This window comes from Varanus komodoensis, unplaced genomic scaffold (assembly GCF_004798865.1).
Source record: "Varanus komodoensis strain SLA01 unplaced genomic scaffold, ASM479886v1 scaffold92, whole genome shotgun sequence".
In the NCBI taxonomy this organism is placed as follows: domain Eukaryota; kingdom Metazoa; phylum Chordata; class Lepidosauria; order Squamata; family Varanidae; genus Varanus; species Varanus komodoensis.
In genome coordinates this window covers 74496-100582 of record NW_025336624.1, presented here as the reverse complement: position 1 = coordinate 100582, position 26087 = coordinate 74496, and the positions used below count along the sequence as shown (strand labels likewise).

General features: G+C 43.0%; 1 protein-coding gene across 1 annotated transcript in view; it reads right to left on the bottom strand.

Annotated features, from left to right (window-relative positions):
• Positions 1 to 25507, bottom strand: part of C1QL1 (complement C1q like 1) — a 45918-nt gene extending 20411 nt beyond the window's left edge. The window contains exon 1 of the mRNA XM_044418751.1: positions 24902 to 25507. Within this exon, the coding sequence (XP_044274686.1) occupies positions 24902 to 25507 (606 nt within the window). The remainder of the gene's footprint in view (positions 1 to 24901) is intronic.
• Between the last annotated feature and the right edge of the window lie 580 nt (positions 25508 to 26087).

Here is a 26087-nt window from a genome sequence, read left to right as displayed (position 1 = left end):
GGTCATTCCACAGAGTTAATTGCTGTGTTTAGGATCACTACAGAGTCTTTCCCCACACTGCGCCCTCCAGGTGTCTTGGACCAGAGCTCCCATTACCCACAGCTAGCATTGCCACTAGTCATACTGTCTTGGGGTAATGAGAGTTGTAGTTCAACACATCTGGAAGACAGCAGACTGAAGAAGGCTGCTCTGAACTCTAGAAGCTCATGTTTATTTTTTCATCATGTAATTATCCTTGCATTCCAAATATTCACTCTTATTCCCTAGAATGCACACAGAACAAAAACTACCACCATAAATAAATCCAAAATTTGTTTCCCAACCAACAACAAAATAGATAAAAGTTAATAAGACCAATACCATCAACAGAGAGGTGGACGCACATATAAGGAAATACCAGTGATTTTCATTCTCAGTGGACAGATCATCCATTGTGGTCAGAAGGGCCTCCAATGTTGGAATTTCCTTCTTCCCTATAGATTGTTACAATTACAGGGACATTGCTTTATATAATGGGGTTGTGCCCTGTAAAATTTCTTTCATAGTAATTTCACTTTTGAATATGTCCAAGTCTGCTGATGATGCATTCAGAATTGGGACAGGGCTGGCCAACCACAGATACATTCTAGGAAACCACCCAGACTGAAGTTTAAGAATGCAAGGGGTGCCTCCTGCAGAGAGAACAAAAGCTCACAGAGACCCTCCAGTTATTATGGGCACCCACATATGTCAGGAGTAGAGATGTGAATGCCCAGAAAAAAAACTGGAACAATTTGGGCACTTTTTTCCATATGTTTGTTTGTTTGTGTTTTCCTTAAAAAACGGGGAAATGGATTGTGGAATATTTTCTTTCACGGTGGTGAATGAAATGTTTCAGACAAGGTGTTTGTAATGTTTATTTATTTATTTTTCGATTTCTATCCTGCCTTTTTCCTACAAAGGGCTCAAGGCAGCTTACATCATTCTCCTCCTCCATCTTATCCCCACAAGAACAACCCTGTGAGGTAGGTTGGGCTGAGAGTCTGTGACTGGCCCAAAGTCACCCAGTTGGCTCCATGGCTGAGCAGGGACTAGAACCCAGGTCGTCTGAGTCCCAGTCCCAGGCTCTTAACCACTACACCACACTGGCTCTCAAAATGTTTCCCTCAAGATGTTTTCTAGAAACTATACAATGATGTTTGTTTAAGGCTAGCTATGGTATTTGATCATTACAATTCTTGTAAAAGTCCTAGGCTGTAAACTGAGACAGATGGCTTCTGCCTCTAGGGGGCACTGCCATTGTCACATGAGGGGGAAGAAAGTTTGAGTTTCTTCTTTGTCTGTGGACTTCCTCTTCTTGTATAGCTGGTATACTTCTTCATGTTCTCTTGGCTAGAACTCAAAAAAGTACTGGGGAAAAGTACAGAGCAACATAAAGGGGCTGCAAGCATGCTTTTTTGAAAGGTAAGTGTCTAAACGGATCTGAATTCAGAAAACTAAAACATATTTTAATTACATTAATTTATCTTCATAATCCTTATGTAAACTATAATTTCATTCCTACTAATCTAATGTTTTGGCATAGCGACTACTAACAAGTACTACATTATTTTTTCTTTGCCTCCCTTTAGCAAAATGATGAGGCCAACATCTAGCATTTCCCCACTGTACGTTCTTCCGAGGAAAAAAATTATACAAATACTGTCAGAAGAAATGTGCATTTCCACATGCTATTAGGATGACAAAGCATATCCTCTTATCGTGCAAGAAGTGTCCTGCTGCCATTATCAAATTCTTCATGGATTTAAGTGAGAAGGACCATATTGATGAAAGTGCAACATTCTTGTTTCAGAAACCCTTTCTGTCCATTGTGTTACACTAGGATCAGCATCTTTAAGTAAACAAACATTGCAAAAAAGTGCATCCAAGCTGACTCCTGAAACTCAGGAAAAAAATGACCAAGCTCTTGCAAAACCAGTATATACTTCTGGAACCCCATTTGTCAGTAACTTAAAATGTGTAGTTGTAGGAAGCTTTTTCCAGTAAGCATTCTCTGAGGAAGCCTTTTTTGGAGTCAGAATATAAATGTGTAATGACATCTGTGGAAGGAAAAATCAATGGAGCAGTTTGTCTTGCAGTACTTACAGATGGATAGACAAATGGGAAGGAAGAAGAAATTATAAACTTTGTTATAACAGCCGCCCAACCAGTTTTTATAACAGAAGCTTTGAAACAGGAGGGAACAGACATATTGCAGAGTGTATCAGCTGTAAAATATATCAAGTCCTTCAGAAACTTGGGAGTGGCAAAGTGTTTGCTCTGATGACTGACAATGTAAGTGATATGAAAGCTGCTTGAGAGATCATAATTGATAATTACCACATAACACTGCAATAGGATGTGCATGTTGTGGGCTAAACTCTCTTAATGACATCATGAAACTGGACACTTTCCAAAAGATCAATAGAAAAGCAAACAAAGTTGTAAAACATGTAAAAGCTACTCATAGCTGCTGTCTCCAAAAATACAGCAAGAAGAAAAAAATGCAAAGAAAACAGTGACACAAAAGCTCTGTAGCCACACTGGAGGGGGTGGAGATCTCCTTTGAAAGTGGATGTCCCCCCCACCCGAAGATGCTCTTCAAGAGCAAGCAATGGTTGAGCCTCTTAAAGTACCCAGAAGAATAAAGAACACTGCTCTCAATGAGGCTGTCTTCCGGGTTCAGCTTTGGAACTCACTGGAGATGCTAAAGACAATTTCTTCAACAATAAACTGCATCACAATAAGGCAGTGCACTTAGTCAGAAAGCCCTGACAAATGGCCAAGATAAAAATGACTACTTTTGAGACTCTAAGTGATTCTCCATTTACAAGTACAGAAAAACTGAAATATTTTATTGAGACACAAACAATTTTGTTGGCATTCAATTGATGCTGCAAATTTGCTGGATCCAAGATTCAAAGATAGAAATGCAAGTGAAACTTGCTACTGCATTTGACCAGATTACATAAAAAGCAGCACACTTGGGGTTTGATGTTGGAAAGGTACTTTGAAATGTTGCAGAACACAGAACATCTTTAGGAGCCTGGTCCAGGATTCTGCCAACCATAACTCTTTTGCAAGATGGTGACAAGGCCTTTGGTGACAGGTTCTCTTTCTTCTTGCTCTGTGCCTACTTCAGATTCCTCCATCTTCGGTAGCATGTGAAAGAACCTAGTCTGTGTCTGGAAATGCACCACATCAAGAAAGAAACCAACATGAGAGAAGGGTAGAGAAGTTTGTTCCAGTCCAGGGAAATCTTCAGTGTTTCCCAGTCCATGATCATTAGGATGGAGACAAGGATAAAGAAGCAAAAGCTGAAACTGATAGCAACAGCTCAGAAAAGGGGACTGCTTAAATTTCATGCATATTCATTCAGTCTAAGTTCAAACCCCCAGTCTGCCCCCACCACTCAGTTATTTTTATGGGAATTAACGCTTTATGTCTCCCAGACACTGTGGAGGAGTTGACGAGAAGAGACATGATTTTCTTTGTTTTACTAATATTGAGGATATCCCCTGTTTTTCTGTTCTGCTTCTCATAAACTGGCAAAACTAAAAAGGTTTCTTACAGTTCAGGGCACAAAGAAGCAAACAAAAGTAAATTCTGTCTATAATTCTTGACCAAGTAAACTGTACTTTTAATATACCAAACATGGTAATTTTATGTTAATTCAAGTTATGCATAATACATTTTATGTTCCTAAAGTAACAAAGTTACAAACTATAGATAAAGGGTGCTAATAGCAGATTTTTTCAATTTTTCCAAAATTCTCCAAAATCCTTTGAGGAAAACACATTTCTTCTCATGGCTTCAAAATTCTGGAAGTTTTACATGCTTAGCCAAGATACACAACTGATTAGGAGTTTCCTTATGTCCATGAGTCACTGGGAACATGGGCATAATTGCAAAGGGGAGAAAATAAAATGACAGACATAGTTTAATTTATATTTTTTGTATACCTAGGGTGCTCATGTGTCCTACTTTGCAGACAATAGTCCTCTATTTATGTACACTATCAGAAGACAATCCTTTATTTGAAGGTGTCCTCTATGTAAAGGGTTGTCCAGTCCAAGTTCAGCTTACAGATACCTATAGAAAGCCAGAGTAGGAGCCCTGAAGTAGGACAACACCCAGTGGAATCTGTCCCTCTAGTATTCACGGACATCTTCTCATGCTTGGTCAGGTCTTCTTAGGAAGTGACATGGCCTTTTGCTTAAGAGGAGACCAGCAGCTGCTTGCAGCAAGCAGGCTTCTGTCTCTTGGACCTAGTGAGATGGAGTCAGTCTGATGGAATCATGCAGCCGCAACACCATCTTGTCTGGACTGATTGACAACCATACAGTCCATTAGTGCATGCCCACCATGAGCTAGCACTTCCATAGCTTCCTACATTTGATGAAGAAAAGCACTAGAGCTGGGTAGCATCAGTTTGCTGATGGCATGTCACTCTTAGGATTACCACAGCCAGGTATTAATTGGAAGGTAACTGTTGAATGTTGTGGAGGTCAAAAGAGAGCCCTGCAGAATACATAGCATCTTGCCATGAAATGCCGCTTCCAGAAATTGATCATCAAGGCAATGTGTCAGACCTTACCTGACTTGCCTTGGCCCCTGGCCCTTCCACACACACACTCCTCCTCCTCTGGCACTACAACATCTTGCCAAGCTCTGTCCAACCTTGGAACCCGTTTCCTGTTGAGGATGCATGCTGCTTGCATCCTGGAGCTGACACAAAGATGGACACAGACATGATGGATACCTAAGACGATAGTTCTATATGAACACTATTACTTGCTGATCACACACAGCTAATCATCAGGGTATGTTTTTTCCCTTTCTTGTATCTAGTTGGGTCCACATATAAAATGAAGTCCCAGTTATGCCTCAGAAACAGATTTAATAGCTTATTTTTCACAGCAAGAAATATGGAAACCCTTGAGGCTATCTGTCAGCTCTGGTAACAGCATACATGGTACCATGGTGAAGGCCTCCAGTGATACTAAAAGCATGGATGGAATATAGTGGCTGAGAACATGCAAGCTGAAATCGACTAAATTGTCAGAGAAGTTGACAAGCATTCAGAACACTGAGAGCAAACCTTTCATGACTGCCATCTTAATCATCTCATAGTGCTTACTCACAGCTTATGAGACAAGAGGAAGGACTTAGAAGATAAATTACAGGCAGAATTTATGAATCAGAGCTGATGGAACAAGAAGAATGGGGTGACATGATTACCTTCTTGCCATTGTGGTTTAGTGAAATATGCCTCATTTTGTAGATTACTGACAAACAAGTAGACATCAATAACACAGCATGTCCCCTTGTCCCCAGTACTATCACAATAGAGCCATTAGTCTGCATGATAAGAGCAGAAGTTAGTTTAAGGTCAGTCCAGATCCGGGGCCAAGGAACATTTAATTAACTTGTTTACAGATTACATGATGTTCCTTGTGGACTTGAAGGAACATCTATGCTCTTCTGAGGTATTTCTAAGCTCTGATTTTTCTGCAGCGATGCAATTTCTATACCCTAGAAGCCATTGACCAACTTGGTTATGGGAATAGGGTTGTTGCTATGGAGTAAATCTTATATTTGAAATAAGTTGCAGCTTTTCCAGCCTTTAAATTGAATATACGTGTCTAGATCAGAGAATTAGGAATGATCCAAAATAGGAGGTGCTGGTGTGACAGGAGGTGTAATGATCTTGATCCATTATCTTCTGGCTTGTAGGGTAGCTTTGTAAAAAGGATTTTCTTAATTACTCAGAAAGGAGTGGGAAAGCAGCATGAATGGATAGTATGGGAAGGCGGTGGAAACTGCAATACTGACCCATAAAACTGTGTTATTGTTCTGGATGAGATGGACTAGCTCCCTAATTTGACAAGCCACAGAATACAATTTGAGATTTAAAAAATCTGTGAGGACTTTGTTCTTTGCATTACAACACGGTATTGTTCTGGAAAAGTAGGATGATTTGCCATTATCGATAGATAAATCATTGATTTTCTGCCACCTAAAAAATTACCCCACTTTGTAATGTTTTTTTGTTTTTGTTGCATAGCTGAACAAAATATTTTGTGTTGATGATGATGCTTCCTTTAAGAGAAGTTACTTCAGGTTAGAATATCATAGCACTTGATTTGGGAATGTGGATGTTTGAACTTTTCATGGTTAATTTTCAGTTCAGACAGGGTTTTCTAGGCAGCTGGTTCCACTGTCATATTACTCTGACAGTGAGGAAACTTTTTCTGATATCTAGCCTAAATCTGGGTTGTCGCAACTTGAGTTGATTATTCCATGTCCTACAGTCTGATATCAGCAGGAAGAGATCTTGACCTTCCTCTGTGTGACAGTCTTTGAGGTACTTATAGAGGATATCATGTCCCTCCTCAGTTTTCCCTTCTCAAGGCCAAACATGCCCAGTTCTCTCAATCTCTCCTCATAGGGCAGTGTTTCCAAACCCTGGATCATTTTTGTTGCCCTCCTCTGGACTCTTTCTAATGTTCTGCATCTTTCTTAAATCTTGGTTCCCAGAACTGGACACAGTATTTCAGATGGGGTCTGACTAGTGAGGAATATAGGGGAACTACTACTTTTTGTGATTTGGAAGTAATACTTCTGTTAATGAATCCCAAAATAGCACTTGCTGTTTTGGCAGCTGCATCACATTGTTGGCTCCTATTCAGCCTGTTGTCCACAATTACTCCAAGGTCTTCTTCTTTTTCAGTTCTGTTGGGCCATGTATTCCCCATCTTGTATTGATGCATTTGATTTCTTTTTCCTAAGTGGAGGACTTGGCACTTGTCCTTACTGAATCTCACTCTGTTGCTTTCAGTCCAGTATTCAAGTTTATCAAGATTGCCCTGGATCTTCATTCTGTCCTCTAGGGTGTTTGCTATTCCACCCAGTTTTGTATCATCTGCAAATTTGTTTATCTTTTCTTGTACTTCCTCATCTAAATCAAGAATAAAGATGTTGAAGAGCACTGGGCCCAGGACTGAACCCAGCAGCACCCTGCTAGTTATCTTCCTCCAGTTTGAGAAGCTGCCGTTGATGAGCACACTTTGTTTTGATTTAGCATCCAATTTTGAATCTAATAGTTTTTCTATCTAGTCCAGTTTTTGCTAAATTTTGTTTCAGAATGTCATGTGGCACTATGTTGAAAGCTTTGCTAAAGTCTAGGTAGATTATGTCCACAGTGTTCCCTCTGTCCATTTAGGAGGTTACCCAGTCAAAAATGAGATTAAATTAGTCTGACAGGATGTATTTTTGATAAACCCACATTGGCTACGATTAATCACTGCATTTTCTTCAAGATGTGTGCAGATTTGTTTTTTAATAAATTTCTCCAGAATTTTTCCAGGGATTGATGTCAGACTAACTGGTCTGTAGTTCCCAGGTTCATCTTTTTTTCCCCTTTTTGAAGACAGGAACGTTAGCCTTTCTCCAGTCATCTGGCACTTCACCTGTTTTCCAAGATTTACCAAAGATAATAGCCAGTGGCTCTGAGAGTTCCTCTGCTAGCTCTTTTATGACTCTGGGATGGAGTTCATCAGGCCTTGGAGATTTGAATATGTTTATTCCATCTAGGTATTCCTTGACCATTTGTCTCTCAATCTTGGGCTGCTATCTCTCACTTCCAGCTTGTACTTCTTGATTATAGATTTTGTTGTGGAAGAAGTCTGAGGCAAAGCAGGAATTGAGCGCCTCTGGCTTTTCCTTATTGTCTGTTATCACTCTGCCATCCACTTCAAGTAGCTGGACACCCTTCTCTTTTACATTTATTTTGTTTTGGATGTATCTGAAGAAGGTTTTCTTGTTCTTAGCATTCCTTGCTAATCACAGTTCATTTCCTACTTTAGCCTTCCTGATGATGTCCCTGCAATTCCTTGCTATTTGTTTATACTCTTCCTTTGTGGCCTGACCCTGCTTCCACTTCCTACACAAGTTATTTTTTATTTTCAGGCCATCATTTATTTTTTTGTGGAGCCAGGTGGGCTTCCTCTGTTGTCTTCTACACCTTTTTCTTGTTGGAATTGTTTGCAGTTGTGCTTGGAGAATCTTCTTTTTCAAGACTTCCCACCCCTCTCAGACTCTTTTCCCTTTTTGGAAAGGTCCTCATTTTGACTGGGTGGTTGGTAATAGACACCAATTAACTGTTTTTCTTATTTTTTGCTTCCTTTAAATTAAGCTAATGATTTGATGGAGCCACTAAATTCCTCTTCTTGTATTTCTGTGTAGATGTATATGTCTCTCACATATAATGTGTCTCCACCTCCATTTCTGTCTTTTCTATTTTTCTTGAACAGGTTGTATCCATCAATTGTAGAGTTCCAGTCATGTGAATCATCCCACCAAGCTTCAGTTATTCCTATAAGATTGTAATTTCCCTCATGTACTATGAGCTTAAGTTCATGTTGTTTGTTTCCCATACTCTGGGCATTGGTGTAGAGACATTCTTGCTGTGCCCTGGTTTTCTTCCTACATTTTTTGGGAGATTGGTGTTGGGACCTGCTTGAAGTTTTTTCTCTGTTGAAATATGTAAGTCTTTGTCAGGTGATGGTACGCCATGCTGCACATCTCCCTCCCCTATAGGTTTTAGTTTAAAGACTTCCTGATGGACTTTTTCTTATAGTGGCCAAACACATGGTTTCTGTTCCTTGTGAGGTGCAGCCCATCATTTGCCAATAGTCTGTTTTCCAGGAACTTTAGCTTGTGGTCCCGGAATCCAAATCTTTCTTTAGGGCACCACCATTGTTGCCAGTCATTCACTTGAAGGATTTTTCTTTCCCTAACAGTTCCTCTTTCACATACAGGTAAGACTGGGGAGACTATCTGAGCCGCAGTGTTTTTTTTTATTTTCCTTCCGAGAGTGTTGAAGTCTGATCTTATTTCATCAAAGCTTCTCCTGGCAGAATCATTATTTCCCATATTAGTTCTCAAGCATATCCAATGGTATTGGTGATATAGAAGTTCTAGCAGGATTTCTATGGTGTGTGATGTTAATGACACCTCTAAGGTATCAGCCATTAGCCAATTGGATATAAATCCCAACTGGACTTTTGAGATACAATCACTGATGAGCTGGTTGATTCTTCTTGTTAATATCACCATGAGGAATTTAGTACCCTGACTGCTATTCAGTTCTTGAATCAGAATATAGTCTATATTACACAACAGTACAAAGAAAAGTGTTCTTGTCTACAAATCAATAACTTATTTATTTACATGTATTTATAGGCTGCCTATAATTGCCGAGGCCTTTTTATATTAACTTTTTTATATGAATGTACTCACAGCAGGACAGCATGAGTCCATTGTACCTTTGCAACACACCTGTATATTGGTATCCTAATCCCTAAAAACATATCCTAATTAGTCACCTAAAACTATAATCTGGAATTAAATGAAAATTTGATGAAAAAATTGAAATTAGTCCAATGAAATTAATAAAATGAGAACTGTAACACTGGAAAAATAATCTATACTAGGCAAGATAGCCTACATTCCAGCCTAAACTGTTCCAGCCTAAACTAAAATGTTCCTGGCTCTTAACTCAAATGGTCTGAGTGGGATGGTGTAGGTTGGTGTCTTGCAACAGCAGGGGATTGATCAATGGCCTTCGTGGCCCCTCGAACTCTTACTATTCTATGATTTTATTCCCCACTATAATGGGAAGTTCAGGAAATGGTGAAAGATAGAGATGGACAAGTGTTTAATAGCATTTCAGATTTGGCAAAATTGTATCCTTCATGCAACATAACCATCCCATGGCCCCTGTATGTGTGTGCATGCGCCCTCTTACACGCACTTGTGTTCATGAAACTCATGAGTGCCCTGCTTACTAAAATTGAAAACCCGTATCACACAGCTGCATTTGAGAATGGAAACCCTGGGCCACGATACTAGCACCTCCTTCATCCCTCCACCCTGTTCCCAGTACAGGGACTGGGAAGAGATGGCAATCTTTCATATGAGAGGTTTATTTGTGGAAGGTAAACCCATCCCTGTGAAAGCCCTGCCTCTTTCTTGTCAAGATGGCGGTATTACCTGACTGTAAACGAACCAAGTAAGCTTTTTGGTTAATAAAGGTTAAGCCCAAGGTCGTCCTCTATCTTTGAATATTTATATATTGATCACAGCATTGCCCTAAAGGTCCAGAGGGCTTTTGGATGAAAGCTAGGGAGGCCTCAACAGACTTGTGATCCAATGGAAAACTGATTTGGGCATGCTATTCACAGATGCTCCATGAATCAGGTCTGGTCTTGTTCCCCACATAGACCCATGCTTGCACAACTCAAGGCCAGTATTTCCTGTGCACTGGAGGGAGCTAGACGCAGGCTACCTCATATGAAGCTCTGCTGTCCAGTAGTCCCTGGATCTTGGAAAACAGCACCACATTTTGAAAGAAATCTGGATACTAGACTTTGTGAGACATTACTTTTGTTTTCAGTGTAATGATGAACCCCTGAAACACAAAGATTTTATGTCGGTTACTTCTAGGAGTTGTCTTTGGAAAACTAGAAGGCTGCTGTTGCTTTTCCCAAGCAATATCGGTTGGACAAAGTATGGGCAGTAGCCCAATCTGAAAAACTAACATATAAGCCGCTGCACTGGGCAGAGACATGTGATGCCTTTGCAACCACCTCATTTCCTTGAATTCTGTATATTGACAGAAAATCAGCACCCCAGGGCCTACTGAGATAACAGCTTGAATTTTGGAGGGACATTTTCTACACTTGGATGCCACAGTGTTAAGGGATGCAACAGCTGTTGGACTCAAGCATGACAAGATGAAACAAATCCTATGCAGGGCATCTCTATCCTGGCTAAATTCACACATCATACTTAAGCCACCCTGAAAAAATGTTGGCTGTTCTCTGAAGAACTCGCACTATTCTTGACAGCTGATCAGGCTTGCTGTGGCTTACTTTCCCCCTTGTTCCTTCTCAGTCCTCCCACTGGCTCAGGTACCCATCCCAGGTGTCTTTGGAGCAGAATTCCTTGTTTCTTTGGTTCCTGTATCAGCTTCTTCTCTGCGATTGGTCTGCTGGATTTGGCTACTGAGGGAAACTCAGCATAAAGGACCATAAATCTCAAGACAGAGCAGTAAAAAAAAGCAAGAATTGCATAGATCTTAAGGTGGTGTTATTGACTTGTGTGCACTTGGGCAAGACCAAAGGAGTAACCCCAAAAAGTTGTGCAAGCATTTGCTATTTTTAGGGATACGAGCCAGAGGGTTCTGCGAAAGGATGAAGGAAGGTGGCAGCAGCACTCACAAGACTGCAAGCAGCAAGGGGTTTTGCTGTTCTTGTCGGGCAGTTCTGTAGCCATTATTGACAACCCACAGTGAAATCAGCACACCAGTTCACACAACACAAGCCACCAATGGGTATCCACAACCCAAAAAAAAGCTATGGATTCTGACAGGGTTTGTACATGAAAAAGCTGCACAACACACAGTGGGTGGCCAAGGCAGGTGAACAAGGTCATTATATTCCAGACCAAAACAGGATACACTCTGTTCTCTTTATTCACTGTACTGGCTGTTTTGTATGTGTGAAGATAATGCTGATAAGGACAAGAGGCCATGGCAGAGAATGTAGGTGGTATATTGGTGAGCGGGTAGTACTTGGCAAGAGTCTTTGGGTCCGGAAATGCAGGCAGCTTTTATAATTCTCTGGCCAGCTCATCAGGTCAGGACAAGATGCTCAAACCTTGTTGAGCATAGAGTGCTCTGCTTGTGAGCATGCTGGGAGTCAGTCTGTGGGAAGGAGACGCTGCCTCTAGGCTGGCATCTTGGGGAGCACGGCTTTGTTTCCAGTACTGCTCAGTCAGTGTTGCTGGACTAGGTAATTATAGATTGGAAGGCAGGGCCAGGATTTCACAAGCTAGCAAACACAGAGCTCCGACCTGGGATGAACTTGCCTTGAATTTGTTCTGCATATCTTTAAATAGCAAGGAAGTTTTATCAGCATGGTTTCAGCCTGGGGTGTCAGGTGGAGACCCCACTGTGTGTGTTGCCAACAGTGGCAAGAAGGAGGCTTCTTTCAAGATGCTGTGAACTAGAAATACATCCCTCAAATTGAAAATATTCATTAATTCACTCACTTTCTAAAAAAAGGTTAGAGTTAAGTTCATGATTCAGCCAAATCTGTGCATGTGGGGCAGGGAGATTGACCATTTGGGGCCCAAGGAGATGGCTCCCACTTCAAGGACCTCTCAGCTTCTCTGTTCATACTATTTATCCTCGTTTTTTCACTATTCAGTTATGCAGCGTGCTCTTTCATGGGCCACTTTCCTCCCAGCCATTGCTCCTGTAACAACAGCATTCTTCATCATTACCTCTCTCTCCCTAGAAAAGCTGTACCTGGCGAATTCACGGGTTAAAGAAAGCCTGAAGGAATGGGGGGGGGGTGTGGGTGGAGACAAGACTGTGGATGGGCCAGTGTTCCTGGGCAGAGGGTCATTCAGATTCTGACAGTGAGAGCCTGGAATGTAAGGGAAGTAGTTGATAGTTCTACGAATGGCAGAATGGATCAAAGAGTGTGACTGTGGGGCTCAGGCAATCTGGGTTCTGTTCCCTGCTCAGGTGTGAAGCTGACTGGATGACTTTGGGCGGCCACAGACTCTCAGCCCAACCTACTTCACAGGGTTGTTGATGTGGAGATAAGTGGGAGGAGGAGAAGGATGTAAGCTGCTTTGTATTCTTTAAAAAAGAAAAAGTGGGATATAAATCTAACAACTAAACTAAATCTAATAAACTAAATCTAATAATCTAAATAACTAAATTAATCTAATAATTAAATAATTAAACTACAATCCTCGAGAGAAAACTGGCCTGACTTCTTCCTTAACTTTTAATAGCAGCCTCCTGTGCAGGAATCAGTTGGTGATGTTTTCACTGACCAAGAGCTTCTCTATGTGAGCAGTTTAGTCTGCTGCCTTGCTGGAGTTTCTTCTTTCATTTTCATTGCAGGAGGGAAAATGCATCCTTCACACAGTTTCCCCACCCTTCACGGGCTTGTATTTCTGTGCCTTGTTATATATTGTTGTTATATATTCCATTAACCAAGCACATGACAATGCTGTGGTATAGCAGCATACGGAAACTTTTCAGCAGACTTTTGTCCTAGTTTGTTCAGATTTAAAATTTAATAGCAGACTTTCTTTGTTCTAAAAACTAACTTTAAAACCAGGAAAATAGCTGGGAAACTAGGGAGAGACCCTGGAGGACATTAGCATCATGAAAAGGCCCTGCAAACTTTCATGAGTGAGGGCTCACAAGTGCATAATAAACGCCTCATGTAGAGCAGCCCCAGAACAAGAATGGTAACACCATACCAAAATAGAGCTCTTGAAAAATGTCCTACTCAGTACATGTACAGAGTTGGATCCTGATTTAGTTCTCTTTACAGTATGATAAACTTAAATCCCACTGATTTCAATGGGCTTATACTAAACATGATTAAATCTAGATCATACAACTCACACTGTATATTTTGTAACAAGAAGTACTAAAAAACCATTGGTTGAGACCAGAAACTAACAGTAGCAATTAGAAAATAAAAATGAGTAGAAATATATACATACTCGCCATATAAAGGAATCTATCATTAAAAATATTTTATTTATATCCTGCCCTTTTCCTATAAGGACCCAAGGTAGTTTCCATAATCCTCTTTTCTGTTTCACCTTCACAACAGCCCTGTAAGGTAGGTTAAACTGAGAATCAGTAACAGCCCTTACATCATCCAAACAGCCTCATGGCTGAGTGGGGACTAAATTCTCATGAGTCCTAGTTCAGCACTCTAATTACTATTCCACACTGTGTCTCAGTGAGAAATGGCCTCAAAGATTAAAAATGTCTGCTGGAATTCAAGATTTAAGGACTTTCACCTTTTGGCATCTGCACACCAAACTGCAGTTCAAGGCACACATGTGGGGGCTTATCAAGACTTGTTCAGGCAGCCTTACATAAGGCCCTTGCCTCAAATAGAGGGCTCTCGTATCATCCCCATAGCACTGAATCAGAAATTGTTCAACTCTAACTGGAACATGAGCGCTTACCCATTGCCAATGAGGAGGCCAAAATTAGGCACTGATTTGTATGAACTATGCACATGCTAATTTATAGGTTTAGATGCCCATTTAGAAATAATGCTTATTAGTTAAACAGAAGCACAAAATATCTCACTACAGCAGGGAAGATTTTGACGGGCTGAACGGCCTTCTCCTTTCTACAGCATTGCATCCTCTTGCAGTCAAGACACCTCAAACTGAATGGGGTGAGCTGTGATGCAAAGGATGGGAGCTCCTCCTGCCCCCAAGATGGGATGGAAACCACTTTCATAAGCAGAGTCCTTCCATGCGCAAACCACAAACCCTGGATCAATAGCTAGAGGAATAAAAGTAGTTGCAGGGTCAGAGCTAGGGTGGCCAGATGCCAAATAAGAGAGGATTCATGCAACCTTATTAGTCATGGTGCAGCTGTTTTTTCCATAAGAACCTGCTTCCATTTCCTGTGTCTTTAACAGTAAGCCTTGCTGGAGATTTCCAATGCTGGCTCCAGGCTTAGATCTGAAATTAAAATATGATCTGAGGTTTCACAACACTTTATTATTGTTGAGCCCTGTGGTTAAATAAAAAGGATCCTTGTGAAAACATAGGTTCTAATAATAACTGCTGCTCCCACCTGCCAGCACATGTGCACACACCCCCCCCCTCTCCTGGCACCTTTCCAGAAGAGGATTAACAACTACTTTTAAAGTTGATATGATCCTTGTGCCAAATACTTGTGGACATGTGCTGAAGCTTCCATCTGATACAAAGCCATTGTTAATGTTTTTTAAAGACCCAAGGCCAAGGATGCCCCCTCAGAGGATGGCCAAGAGTTCCCTAGGCCAAGCATCAGAAAGGATCGGCCTTTGACTGGGAATCTTGAGGTAGACCAGAGGGCCCCTGGGGAGAGCACCACCAGCATTGCTCTCACAACATCCTTGGCTGCCCAGCAGTTGCCTAGCCCAAACAGCACAGGCATCAAAAGGTCAAGGCTCAGTCAACAGCAAAAGACTGGAGGAATAAGGATCTTTGAAAAACTTTGTGTATCACAAGGAGGCTTGCTCATGAGTAGACCTTGCTGCTCCAAAACCTCAGGCTTAATAGCCTTGGAACAAAGTTTGCATATCAGCTCCTAGGCCTTGCACCTTCGTTTTCCTAACTCTGTTTCTTCCCTTAAATTATTCCTGGGCCTCTGCCAAGATTTTGTTCCTTGGAGTATGATCATTTTGGGAAGTTCACCTCTTCTTGACTTGGCTCTCTCAGATTCTGCTTTTTAACTGTTCTTTGCTTGACTGGTGACACTGTGCTTTTGACTTCTGCCTGCTTTTTGACCTTTGAGATGGATTTGCCCCCCCAGGCTGCTCCCAGACAGAGCCTGCATCAGCCATGGCAGAACTATTGAAACATTCTATGCAAGTGAAACATAGAAGGTGCCTCAATAGCATCTGTCTCTTCTTTTGTCCTTCAGGACCCAACCAGGAAAAGACATTTGCACCAAACCTAAGTTTAGGAAAGATATACGTTTGAAATTTTTGTCAGGATGTCACGAGAAAAATTATGATGGGCACTAAAATATACTGAGCAAGCCATTGCTACTTGCCAGTGCAACTGAAACTGCAGTATATATCTGTGATTGTTCTTGGCTGTTTTAAATTATGCATGTTAATTTTTTAGATTATGTTTTCATTCTGTAATTTTGGTGAACAGCTCAGAGAACTTTGGCTGTTGGGTCCTAAAGAAACAAACTAAGAAAAATGAAATTTTGCTTCCAGCAGCTTGAGCCGAAGACCAAATCAATACCATATACTTGTATGAATGAAGGAATTTAGTGGGGGGAGGGGTCAGAGTGCCAGTGGACCAGGAAAAAATGGCTGGCCTGCTCTGATGCCTTTTGACAGCTTGGTCAGCTGAAATGTGCACGCTTTTGTAGCATTGACAATATTATTGCCTATTGGGTGCCTGTCTCTAAGTATATGTGGGTTTGCTTTTGCCAAGTAAGCTACTGAAGTTTAGTGGTTAGGCACTAGTTATAATTCCTATGATCTAGGAATCCAAAGTTCAGTCCTAGAGTAGCCAACTGCCAGGCCTGCTTTTGTGCCTTTAAGAAGAGCTTGATTGGCAGCTGTCAGCTTATACCGCTGGTGTCATATAGTAGAAATTAGCATTATCATCTGCTGATGTCTGCAAGAAGCAGAGGCTGTAAGGACCCCTTCTGTAACTGGCCTCCTTATTTGTATCTGAACCAACCTGTTCGGATTTGTTCAGACACCGATTTCACTGGCTGTAGGCAAATCACACTACTGTTGACACCCCCTTACCTTTCCAGGCTGAAGCACGGAGATAGCACTGGCTGTTTACATTTTAATCTCCTGCCCAGAAAAGTGGCCTAGAAAGACATGCATAGAGAAGGGCTTTGCAGGCACAGACTAGGAAAAGATGATGCACCTGCCATTGTTTTCTGTCCCTGGCAGTGCCACGAGTTCTTCTGCTCAAGGACCTCACCTGGTCAATCTTAGCTCAAACTCAGCTTTGTGTTCATGGTGGCTACCGGGGTTACAGGCGTTTCAACTCAGCCTGCAACTGTGCCTTTAAAAGCAACTTGCTCTGTTGCTTTTAGCAGGTGACAGTGATCATCCCCATGCCAGAGAGAAGCTTCACCAGCTGATTTCTAGCATTAAATAGCTGTTAACAGCACTGGTCCAAGTCAGGCTGGTTCAGATTTTCTGGCTGGCTGATTGGCAGCCCTCTTGCCAAGGTGAAACTAAAAGAGTAGGGTCTGAGTGAAGGCAAGCCAGATTGTTTTCTTTTCCAAAATCCAGGAGACAGTTTTCTAAACAAGGAAAATATATTATTAGCAAAACATTCATTTTCTTGACCAAAGAGCAGAAAACTAGGAAGCTGGCTTAATTTCAGTGGCAAGCATCTTGTCCTATAGTCTGAGATGGCTGAGTTCTGCATTCATTTTCTGGGAAGCATAATGAGCAGTCCAAATGCAAATAGACAAGGGGAAAATTGAGTGTAGAGGGAGGAGAAAAATGCATTCACTGATTGGGAAGTTATTTGTTATTTTAAAGTTACAAAGCCTGTTGGCCTTTGAGTCTTTCCAGAGGTAAAAAATGAATCACAGAAAAAAATTTCCTTAACTTTCTTTTCTTTCTCTGCCCCTCTCTGGTGTGGCATTGAGGAAAATTCAGGTGTGACATTCAAGGTGTGACAAAAGCATCCCCATTAAAAGTTGTCAATGTGAGCTTTAGAAATCACAGGCTGTTTCTTTCCTTTGCTGTCTCATTTTTAAAATGGGACTTAGGAATGGGTTTCGGTGACCTTGTATATTTCAGAGGAAACAAAACAAAACCCACACCAATAGATGAGTCCCAAGCAGCATCTACTGCAATGGGTGGGTAATCAAATTATTATTCAAAGTATTACTGTAGTGTTTTTCAAGCTATATGAAGGGACATGAGAAAGATGCACTGGCTGCTTTTTCCTGTAAGATCTCTTCTCTGCCTTTCTGCTGTTATTACTCATCATGGCACTGCTCATGATTTTCACCCATCCTATTCTACTAAACTCAGCCATCCAAAGTTATACTCACACATGCACACACACCCACATACGCAGTGCTCAAAAAGATAATACACATACACAGAGCCATATAGGAAACAATTCAAAACAAAAGTATTTCCAGGACTGCTGCCCCCTTTATCTGGCTCTTCATTTTAGAATACTACCACATGCTCCCTTCTTTCTCCCTCTCTAACACATTCATCAAAAATAACTTCCTTGTGAAGGCCTTTCCCCTCTTCTGAAATGAACATTCAGACCAGTAACAGAGCACCTGCTCAATCCCACACCCTCATTAAGGCCAGCCCAATTGATGGGCAAAAGAGATAAGACCTTTTAAGTGGTAGCCCCATACTTACAGAATTTCTTTCCAAGAAACTGCATTTTGCTCCTTCTGTATTTGAGTGAGTTTTTAATATATTTTTATTTCAGTCCGCTTTTGGATAAAATGATGGGCTGAATTTTTAAATTGTCTTATTGCTTTCTAGGGCTTGCCCAAGAAATGTTGCCATCTGGAAGCAAAGGACAATTTGCCATCCCCTTCCCTTCCCTTCCCGCACACAAGCTGAGCAGAGGAGTAGTCGAATCTTGCTGGCCTCGGAGCAGTATCCTCCACTGTACCCGTAGCCAGCAGGTTAGAGGTGGGAGTATAAACCAGGAAATGTGGTTGAGTAGCCATGTGACCCATTTTATGGAAGACGGTCTCCCATTTGAAGGGCTTTTGCAGGGCAGTCTCAGGAACATAGGTGAAATCCTGGATCAGACCAAGTCCTTCTAGTACAGCATTGTGTTCTCACAGCAGCTAGCCAAATGGCCTGATAAGATGCCTGCAAACAGAACATGAGCTAGGCATGATGGGGATACATTACTTCCATGTTCCCCAGCAACTGGCCTTGAACAGCAGAACACTTCAGATGCTGGAGCTAACATACAGCCATCATGACTCGTGGCCACTGACAGCTGGCCTTGATGATGCTCATAGACACAGCACCTGGACAGCCGACTAAGGAGGCCTATCACCTCATCACTCAGCTTCCCCCTTAGGGTGGGATTTATTGTATTTCCATTTTAATGGTAGTAGTTATTCGTAACTGCATCTATACATATGTGTTTTTTGCATGGAAAAGTTTCTGCAAAGTGGGTCTTCTTGTGTTCCTTGTTTGGCAATGCATTCCCCCCTTTAACCAGCAATACGTAAGTGGCCACCCACACTGGCTCAAGCAGTTTTGTCCTCCAGCACTTTGCTGCTGCTCACCACCCCTCAGCATCTCCTGCCTGAGGCCACTCTCTCTCCAGTCCTGCTTTAGGACTGCACTAAACCTAAATGTCTCCATGTGGGAGCAAGCTAAATGAGAGAATAAAGGATCCCCACACCATTTGGACAATTCCTTGTGGTTTTCTTTGAGCAAGGGCTGAGCCAGCCTTCAAATGTGTTCTGAATGCTGAGATTCAGTCCTGCATGATGTGATACGATGGTGAATATAGTGCTTTCAGCATGAGCCGCATGCATGTCCCCTCCACTGAGTAGCCACATCTATCACAAAGACTTCTATAGAGTTTGCTTTACTGGCCCTTCTCTGTTTTGAGATAGGTCCTGGATTCCCTCTTTGCAATGCTTTCAAATTGCACCTGGATTTGACACATAACAGAACAACAGAATATTACAAGGCCAGCTTGAAATGGGATTTACAAACAGCACCTGAGGGATAGCCCAGTCAGAAAACTGTATGGCTTGCGTTTAAAAAGATTGCATTTGGCAGGCAGCAGTAAAATGGAACCTTCTTCCCCTCACTCCACATGTTCCTTGGCATGGAAAAAAAGATACAGTAAATGGAACTGAATGGACAAGTACAATGACAGCTATGATATATAAGGGACACAACATGTCCAGCAAAACCTCTTGTATAACTAACTGTAGACATGGATTGGTTCTTGAACCTTGCATTGCTTAAGAAAAAACATAGCTTCCATTTAGCCTGAAGTACTTGATCCTGCCTATTCCTGGAGGCTAAACAAGGTGGGGCCTCGGTGAAATCTGGATGGGTGACTTAATTGTTGTGAACCACCCAGAGAGCTTCAGCTAGGGCAATTTAGGAATGTAATTAATAATAGGAATGAAAATAAGAGACAAAACTTCAGCCATTTCCTTCTTAGTGCATTTCCATGTCAGGCAAGGGGGTGCCTGTCAAAATTTTGCTTCACCTGCAGTTGTTCGAGTCACAGAAATACTATACCGTGAGATGACAATCCTGCTGGTCAATCCAGAAGCCTCCTTTGAGATATAAACATGACATGCTCAATAAAACACAGTGCTTCACAACACAGGGTTCCTGAGAAGTTCTTCTGAGCCTTCTATGGAGTCTAGACAAAGTCAGCAACTTTGAAAACTTTCTGATGCTCCCACATCAGAAAGTGGGTCCATGAGTAGTCATCGGGGGGAGGGGGCAGAGAGGTATTAGGGGAGAGCTTGGTGTGCCGCGCAACCCATTCTGCACTTGCAGTGGATGGTGGTGTCCCACGTTTGCCCTTGATGGTTATTTCTGTCTGCCAGTGTGGCCAGCTTCTGTATCTGGAATGGAAAGGGGCACCATCTTGTCCTTCTCCTCAGGCAGCCCCTAATGTGGTGACAGCTGTATGGGAAAAAGTTTCAAAAACAGTCCCAAGAAATGAGCCAGTGTAGGATTTCTCTGGGCAGGCATTTGATAGTCAATGTTCAGACATGCATACTCGGTCATCTCCTTCACTGACAGAATTTGTCTCCAAGCCTGAGCAGTTTATGTAACTTGTGAGCAAAGAGCTTGTGCAGTTGAGATCTGGAAGCTTCTGCTGAGTGGAGACAGCCTTCTGTTAGCAAAGAAGCAGCTGGGTATAGCCAGTGGTTAAAAGAGCACAGCACAGGGCCCTGCTTCCCGATCCCTGGGCCAATGGGTGCTGGACACTTAAAAGATCTGGGTCCCAGCTCCAGAACACAAACATGCATGTTTCTGCACTTCAACAAAGCAGAGACAAAGATCTGTTATTTAATTTGTCAAATGTTTTTGCTTCTGTCTTATTGTTATTAGGTACAAAAGCTGAAACCAAGAGATGTACACTGACCCAGTGCTTTGAGACAGACCCTGATTTGGCATTTTGAAAAACATCCTGCTTCTCCTTCAACCATCTGGTACCAAACTTGGTACCAAAGCTATGAGAACATTGGAAACCTGAGGCTTTGTGCTGTGATATCACAGGAAATTTAAAAGAACACTATAATATTTTTCCTCTTGGTCTGAACTTGATTATAGCTGCAGCCATTTAGGATTATCCCCACCCCACATCAGAAAAAAATATGTGCAAAATATTGTGCTATGTGCTTTTATTTTCTAATTTTCTTTTAAAGGGAACTGCCAGTAACTTCTTTATTTCTGAGTAGAATAAATTAGTTTTCAGAATGAGTTGTCTCATCTGAAGGGACAATGTCTTCCAAACTGCAGAATAATCAGAACATTTTTTGCACAAGAGCAGCTTTGACATCTTGAGGGTTTAAAACAAAAAAGGCATACTTTTTTCCTATGTTCCTTGTGGACCATTGTTCTAAAAACAATGGCCTGCCAGATGGGCTATAAGTGTCCTGGAAGGTGCAATCATATTGACCCTGTGACAGATGCTTGTCAGATGCTAAACTCAGAATCTAACATGCATCCTATGCCTGGTGCAAGGTGCAGCAGTGATGGAGAGAGAGAAAGAGAGAAACAGACAAAATGGCCATTTCCTCTCTTATTTAACAGGCTGGTAACTTGATGCTTGACTCCCTACCCATCTGCAAAGGGAGTGACTCTTAAGGGTGCCTAGTAACTCCAAGAAGAGGAAAGAAGCATGCGCATGAGTCACAAGATGGCACTGGAACAGCCCCGAAGATGTGTGGCAGATGTCCAGACGTGACCTCCTGTAACAATGCTCCTCCTGTAACAATGTACAGGGGTTGTGCTTATCCATTGGTGTGATAAAGGCACTTTGCACGTGTTCAGAGGTACTCATTTCTTCACATAGTATGGGCTAATCTCTGGTCTTGAAAGTTGGTTCAGAGTCTGAGCCTAGAGCAAGGTCCATTTCTTTCTTTCAGGTTTAATGGCTGGCCTTTAATGTATAAACTGGGAGAGCCAGTGTGGTGTAGTGATTAAAAGCAGGGGTCTGGAACTCAGACAATCTGCGTTCAAGTATCTGCTCAGCCATGGAGCTAGCTGGGTGACTTTGGGCCAGTCACAGACTCCCAGCCCAACCTGCCTCACAGGGTTGTTGTTGTGGGGATAAGACTGGGTGCAGGAGGAGAAAGATGTAAGCTGCTCTGAGTTCTTTAAAAAAGGAAAAGGCAGGCTAGAAATCTAATAAATAATGTGTGTATCTAATATTAGTTGTAAGTTTATGCATACCATTTTTATTGTCATTTTCCCACAGTTATCTAAAACCAGTTGGGAGGCCTGAGCAAGAAGTTTTAGGTTCTGGGAGGAGAAAGGAATGCTGACCTTTAAGTTCTTATACTTTGTGTACTGAAACTGATCGTTTTGTGTTTGTGTGTTCTGTTGGTGTTGTTGATTTTGCTGCTGCTGCTAAAAATGTACTTTACAGTCCGAGGATCACAGCCTCTCCAGTATCTGCTCTTACCATAGTTGTTCTGATGTGGTGGTAAATTTTGAAGTGCAGACACTCATCCAGACTGCCCCTATGGCCAAACAGAGGGTCTAAAAATCTAGCTATGAACCAATATTTGTAATTCTCATTTCCACAAAGAGTGGGGTTTTTATAAGGCTAAGAGGCTTTAATTGCCCATTCAGGATGAAGCCCCCCTCCCGCATATTGTGCATCACAGCCAGGGATAATATAATATATCATTGCACAGAAGAATAATCCCCCCCCCCAAGCTATTATGAGGCCTATAGTTAAGCTCAGAGGGGGCTGGCAAATGATGTCAGCATCCTCACAAGTTACAAGGTGCTGATGCCATTTCCTTGGGAGCCCTGGCTCCACCACACCACTGTTCCCATGGAAATGTGAACATATGGAGAAATAGTAAAGTAATAGAAATAGTAAAGCCCTTTCAGGCAAGAGTTTTGCTAGTCTGTGTGCGCTGCTGCATGCTCAATATCAACAAGTTACATTTATGAGCTCTCCTTTGGCATGCAGAGCTATGGGAGAAATTCATTTTACTTGAGTTAAAATGAAGTATTGCTGCATCCTAAATTTATTATGGCACTTGTTTTCCTGGAATAGAGGCCACTGCATCGGGTGCATGGATTATGCCATAATTTAAAAAATTTGGTTTCAGTCTTTACACATTTACCTGAGTTAAGCCCCACTGGATTCTGCATCTCTGAGCAAACACGTGTAGGATTGCCCTCTAAGTCATTCAGGCCAATGCAGCTTCTCCTGGAAATTGTAACCTGAGTTATTGAGTGTGAGTACAGAACTAGGGCTGTGATAATTTCTTTTGAAATAATTAAGGCAGAATAGGAAGGCATGAACTTGTTTGCGTGGTCCATTACCTCACATACATTTTCCAAATTAAAAGCCATGACAAAGAGAATATCACATCAGAAAAAAATACAAATAACTGGAAAATTGTAAAAGTATGTGGTACCATCTCTGTACATGTATTTTAAAAACTGCTGAATTATTAGCAGGGAAATTCAGAGGCACATGAAAAAAGAACAGAGATAGATCTGTACTGGATACAACATAAAAAGCAGTTCTGTGGAGGCCAGACTTAATTATGAAATTCAATTAGGAAGTGTCAAGAATCCTTTGCTGGTCTCCCTCTGGCAGGATTAACTGGTGCTATCACAAAGGGAAGGTTTGATTAATAAGAAACAGATTATGGCTGCCTTCTTTGGTGGGCTGTTCCCCCCTCTTTGCATTTTAGTTTTTATCTTAAATAAAAGTGGACTTCAAAAAATGTTCTTGCATAATGCAGCCCACTTTCAAATATCTCAGAATGTGGGAGAAAGGTTCCAGATAACCTCAAAAATGTCTTTAAAATATATTTTTGAAATGATACTTGACATTGTACATTATGTCCCAAGCTATTTTCATCCCCTCTGTTAAATTAGAGAGACATGTATCAAATATTAAAAATAAAAGTCGGTGGATTTCCGGAGACAAAATGGAAGAAATGAGTGATTTAAATGGATTCCATGAAAATTGACTAAAGCGACAATCCAATGCACACTTGCCTAGAAGCAAGTCTCAGTGAGACTTACTCCTGAGTAAGCATGTTTAGGCTTGTGCTGTAAGAACAGCATCAATTCAGCCATCCTGAAAGCCTGCCGAAGAGTTTGGGACCCCTTCACAGTTGAAAGGTTCTTGCCAATGTCCTCTTCCTTCCCACCATCCTCCCTCTATCTTCCTGAAGGGGACGAAAAGGAGGGAAAGACTTTAGGGTTCTTTGGAAGGAATCTGAAATGCAAACTGACCTTTTGATGTTGAAGAACATTGTCTGTGTATCTGGTTGTATAGGGGAACTTATTAGCTGATGAAAAATGGGGCCCTTTTTTTATGACTAAGAAATGTGCAAGAGCCCTGGCCTTTTATGCATCTGGCTACCTGAGGGCTCCCATCTCCCAACAGCCCTTTCCTTTGCACAGCTGAGCTGCACACATTCAAGCCCCTGCATTAACCACATAAAAGCTGAGTGGTGGTGAACAAAATGATGGTAACTCTCCAATTTCCCGACCTCCATAAGGAACCGGCAAGTGTAGTTTAGCCCTCTATAGAATACTTACAGCACAACCTCAGAAGTTCGGTTGAGTTCAGTAGGGCTCATTCACAGGCAAATGGACATGGGCTTGAACCCTGCCCAACTTGGCAGGCACCGCACAGAAGGCGGGGGGGGGGGGGAGGAAACTGTGTCGTTTTCCGGCATACACAACAGAGATATAGAGCAGGATAAGTTACGGGGTTCTTTGATGGGTAGGTGGGATTCCTAGTAGCCAAAGGCTTGCCTAGAAAGTGGAGGAGGAGGAGGAGGAAGCCTATGCAGGCAAAATGAGAATATTTCACAATAGTGTAATGAAATCTCACAACTGAAGAGCTGTTTAATCTTGAAAGGCTATACCGATGACTAGTCCGAACTTTATCCTTATCCCACCTGAAACCCCCTCAGGGGCAAAGGGTGAAGTTCGCGCGAGGGATAACCGATTACAGGGACGGGAGCGGCTGGTCCCCGGACAGCGCGGCGGCACCAGCCACTGCAGCGCCCCTGCGGCTTTCGGAGCCCTACCTGCCCGTTCTTGCACAGATCTGCCCACATGCTGGTGCCATCCCCGCCGCGCATCAGGACATGGTAGGTGAAGAAATAGGTGCCCGGGATGTTGCAGGTGAACTTCCCCGTGGTGGCATCATAGTTGTTCCCCAAGTTGGTCACCACGTCGTCAAACTTGAGGATCTCGTAACCTTCGTGCGGGTTCTTGAGGCCAGCATAAAACGCCACGCGGGGCACCGTGGTGTAAGTGGCCGTGCTGATGGCCCCCGTGCCCAGTCCCGGGCCGGGGAGTCCAGGGGGCCCCGGTTTCCCCGGATCCCCTTTCTCCCCCAAGGGCCCCATGGCCCCCGGGGGCCCCGGCTCGCCAGGCGGACCCGGCGGGCCCGGCTTGCCTGGCCGCCCAGGCTTGCCCTGGGGTCCCTGCACCAAGGTGGAAGGAGGAAACACGCCGCCGCCGCCGAGACCTTCGGCCCCCTCGGTTCGGATGCTGGCGCTAGTAGTGGAAGTGGTCTTGCCCAGGTAGGGGTCGCACACCATGCGGCAGGTGCCCAGCATCTCGTAGTGCCCATCGATGCCCACGGAATTCACCAGCACCGGGATCAAGATCACCAGCATCAGGATCATCACCACCCCGATGGCCGCGGCGATCAAAGTTTTTCGGCCAATACTCAGCCGCTGGAGGGGCTGGGCGCCTTGCCTGCCCGTGGCGGAAATGGTGGCGGGTGGCCCGGGCGACCTGCGGAAGAAAGAGGCGTGGAGGGGCGGCGAGAGAGGGTGCTGAAACACCGATAGCCAGAGAGCGAGCGAGACCAGCGTCGCTTGGGGAGAAGGCGCGGGAGGCGCGTGTGCAGCGAACATCGACCGGGTCCTGCGCGTGGCTCAAGGCTCGCCCCGGGGCCGGGCGCTCCGGGGCCTTCTCAGGGCAGCTGCGGGCACGAGTGGCGCGTCTCGCATGGGAAAACGCGCCCGGGAAGGAAGCGAGGAAAGAAAAACCGAAGCAGGGAGCGCAGCAAAAGAGAAGCGGGTGGGGAAAAAGCGCGCGCGAGAAATGAAGAGGCGAGGCGAGGCGGGCCGCTCTTTGCTCAGCGCCCCCCACCCGCAGCCGCTGCTGCCGCTGCGCTCCGCTCCGCTCAGCGCTTCTTAGTAAGATACTATCATTGATTTGTTTCCCCCTTCTCCCCTCCTCACGCCGTTCTCCTCCACC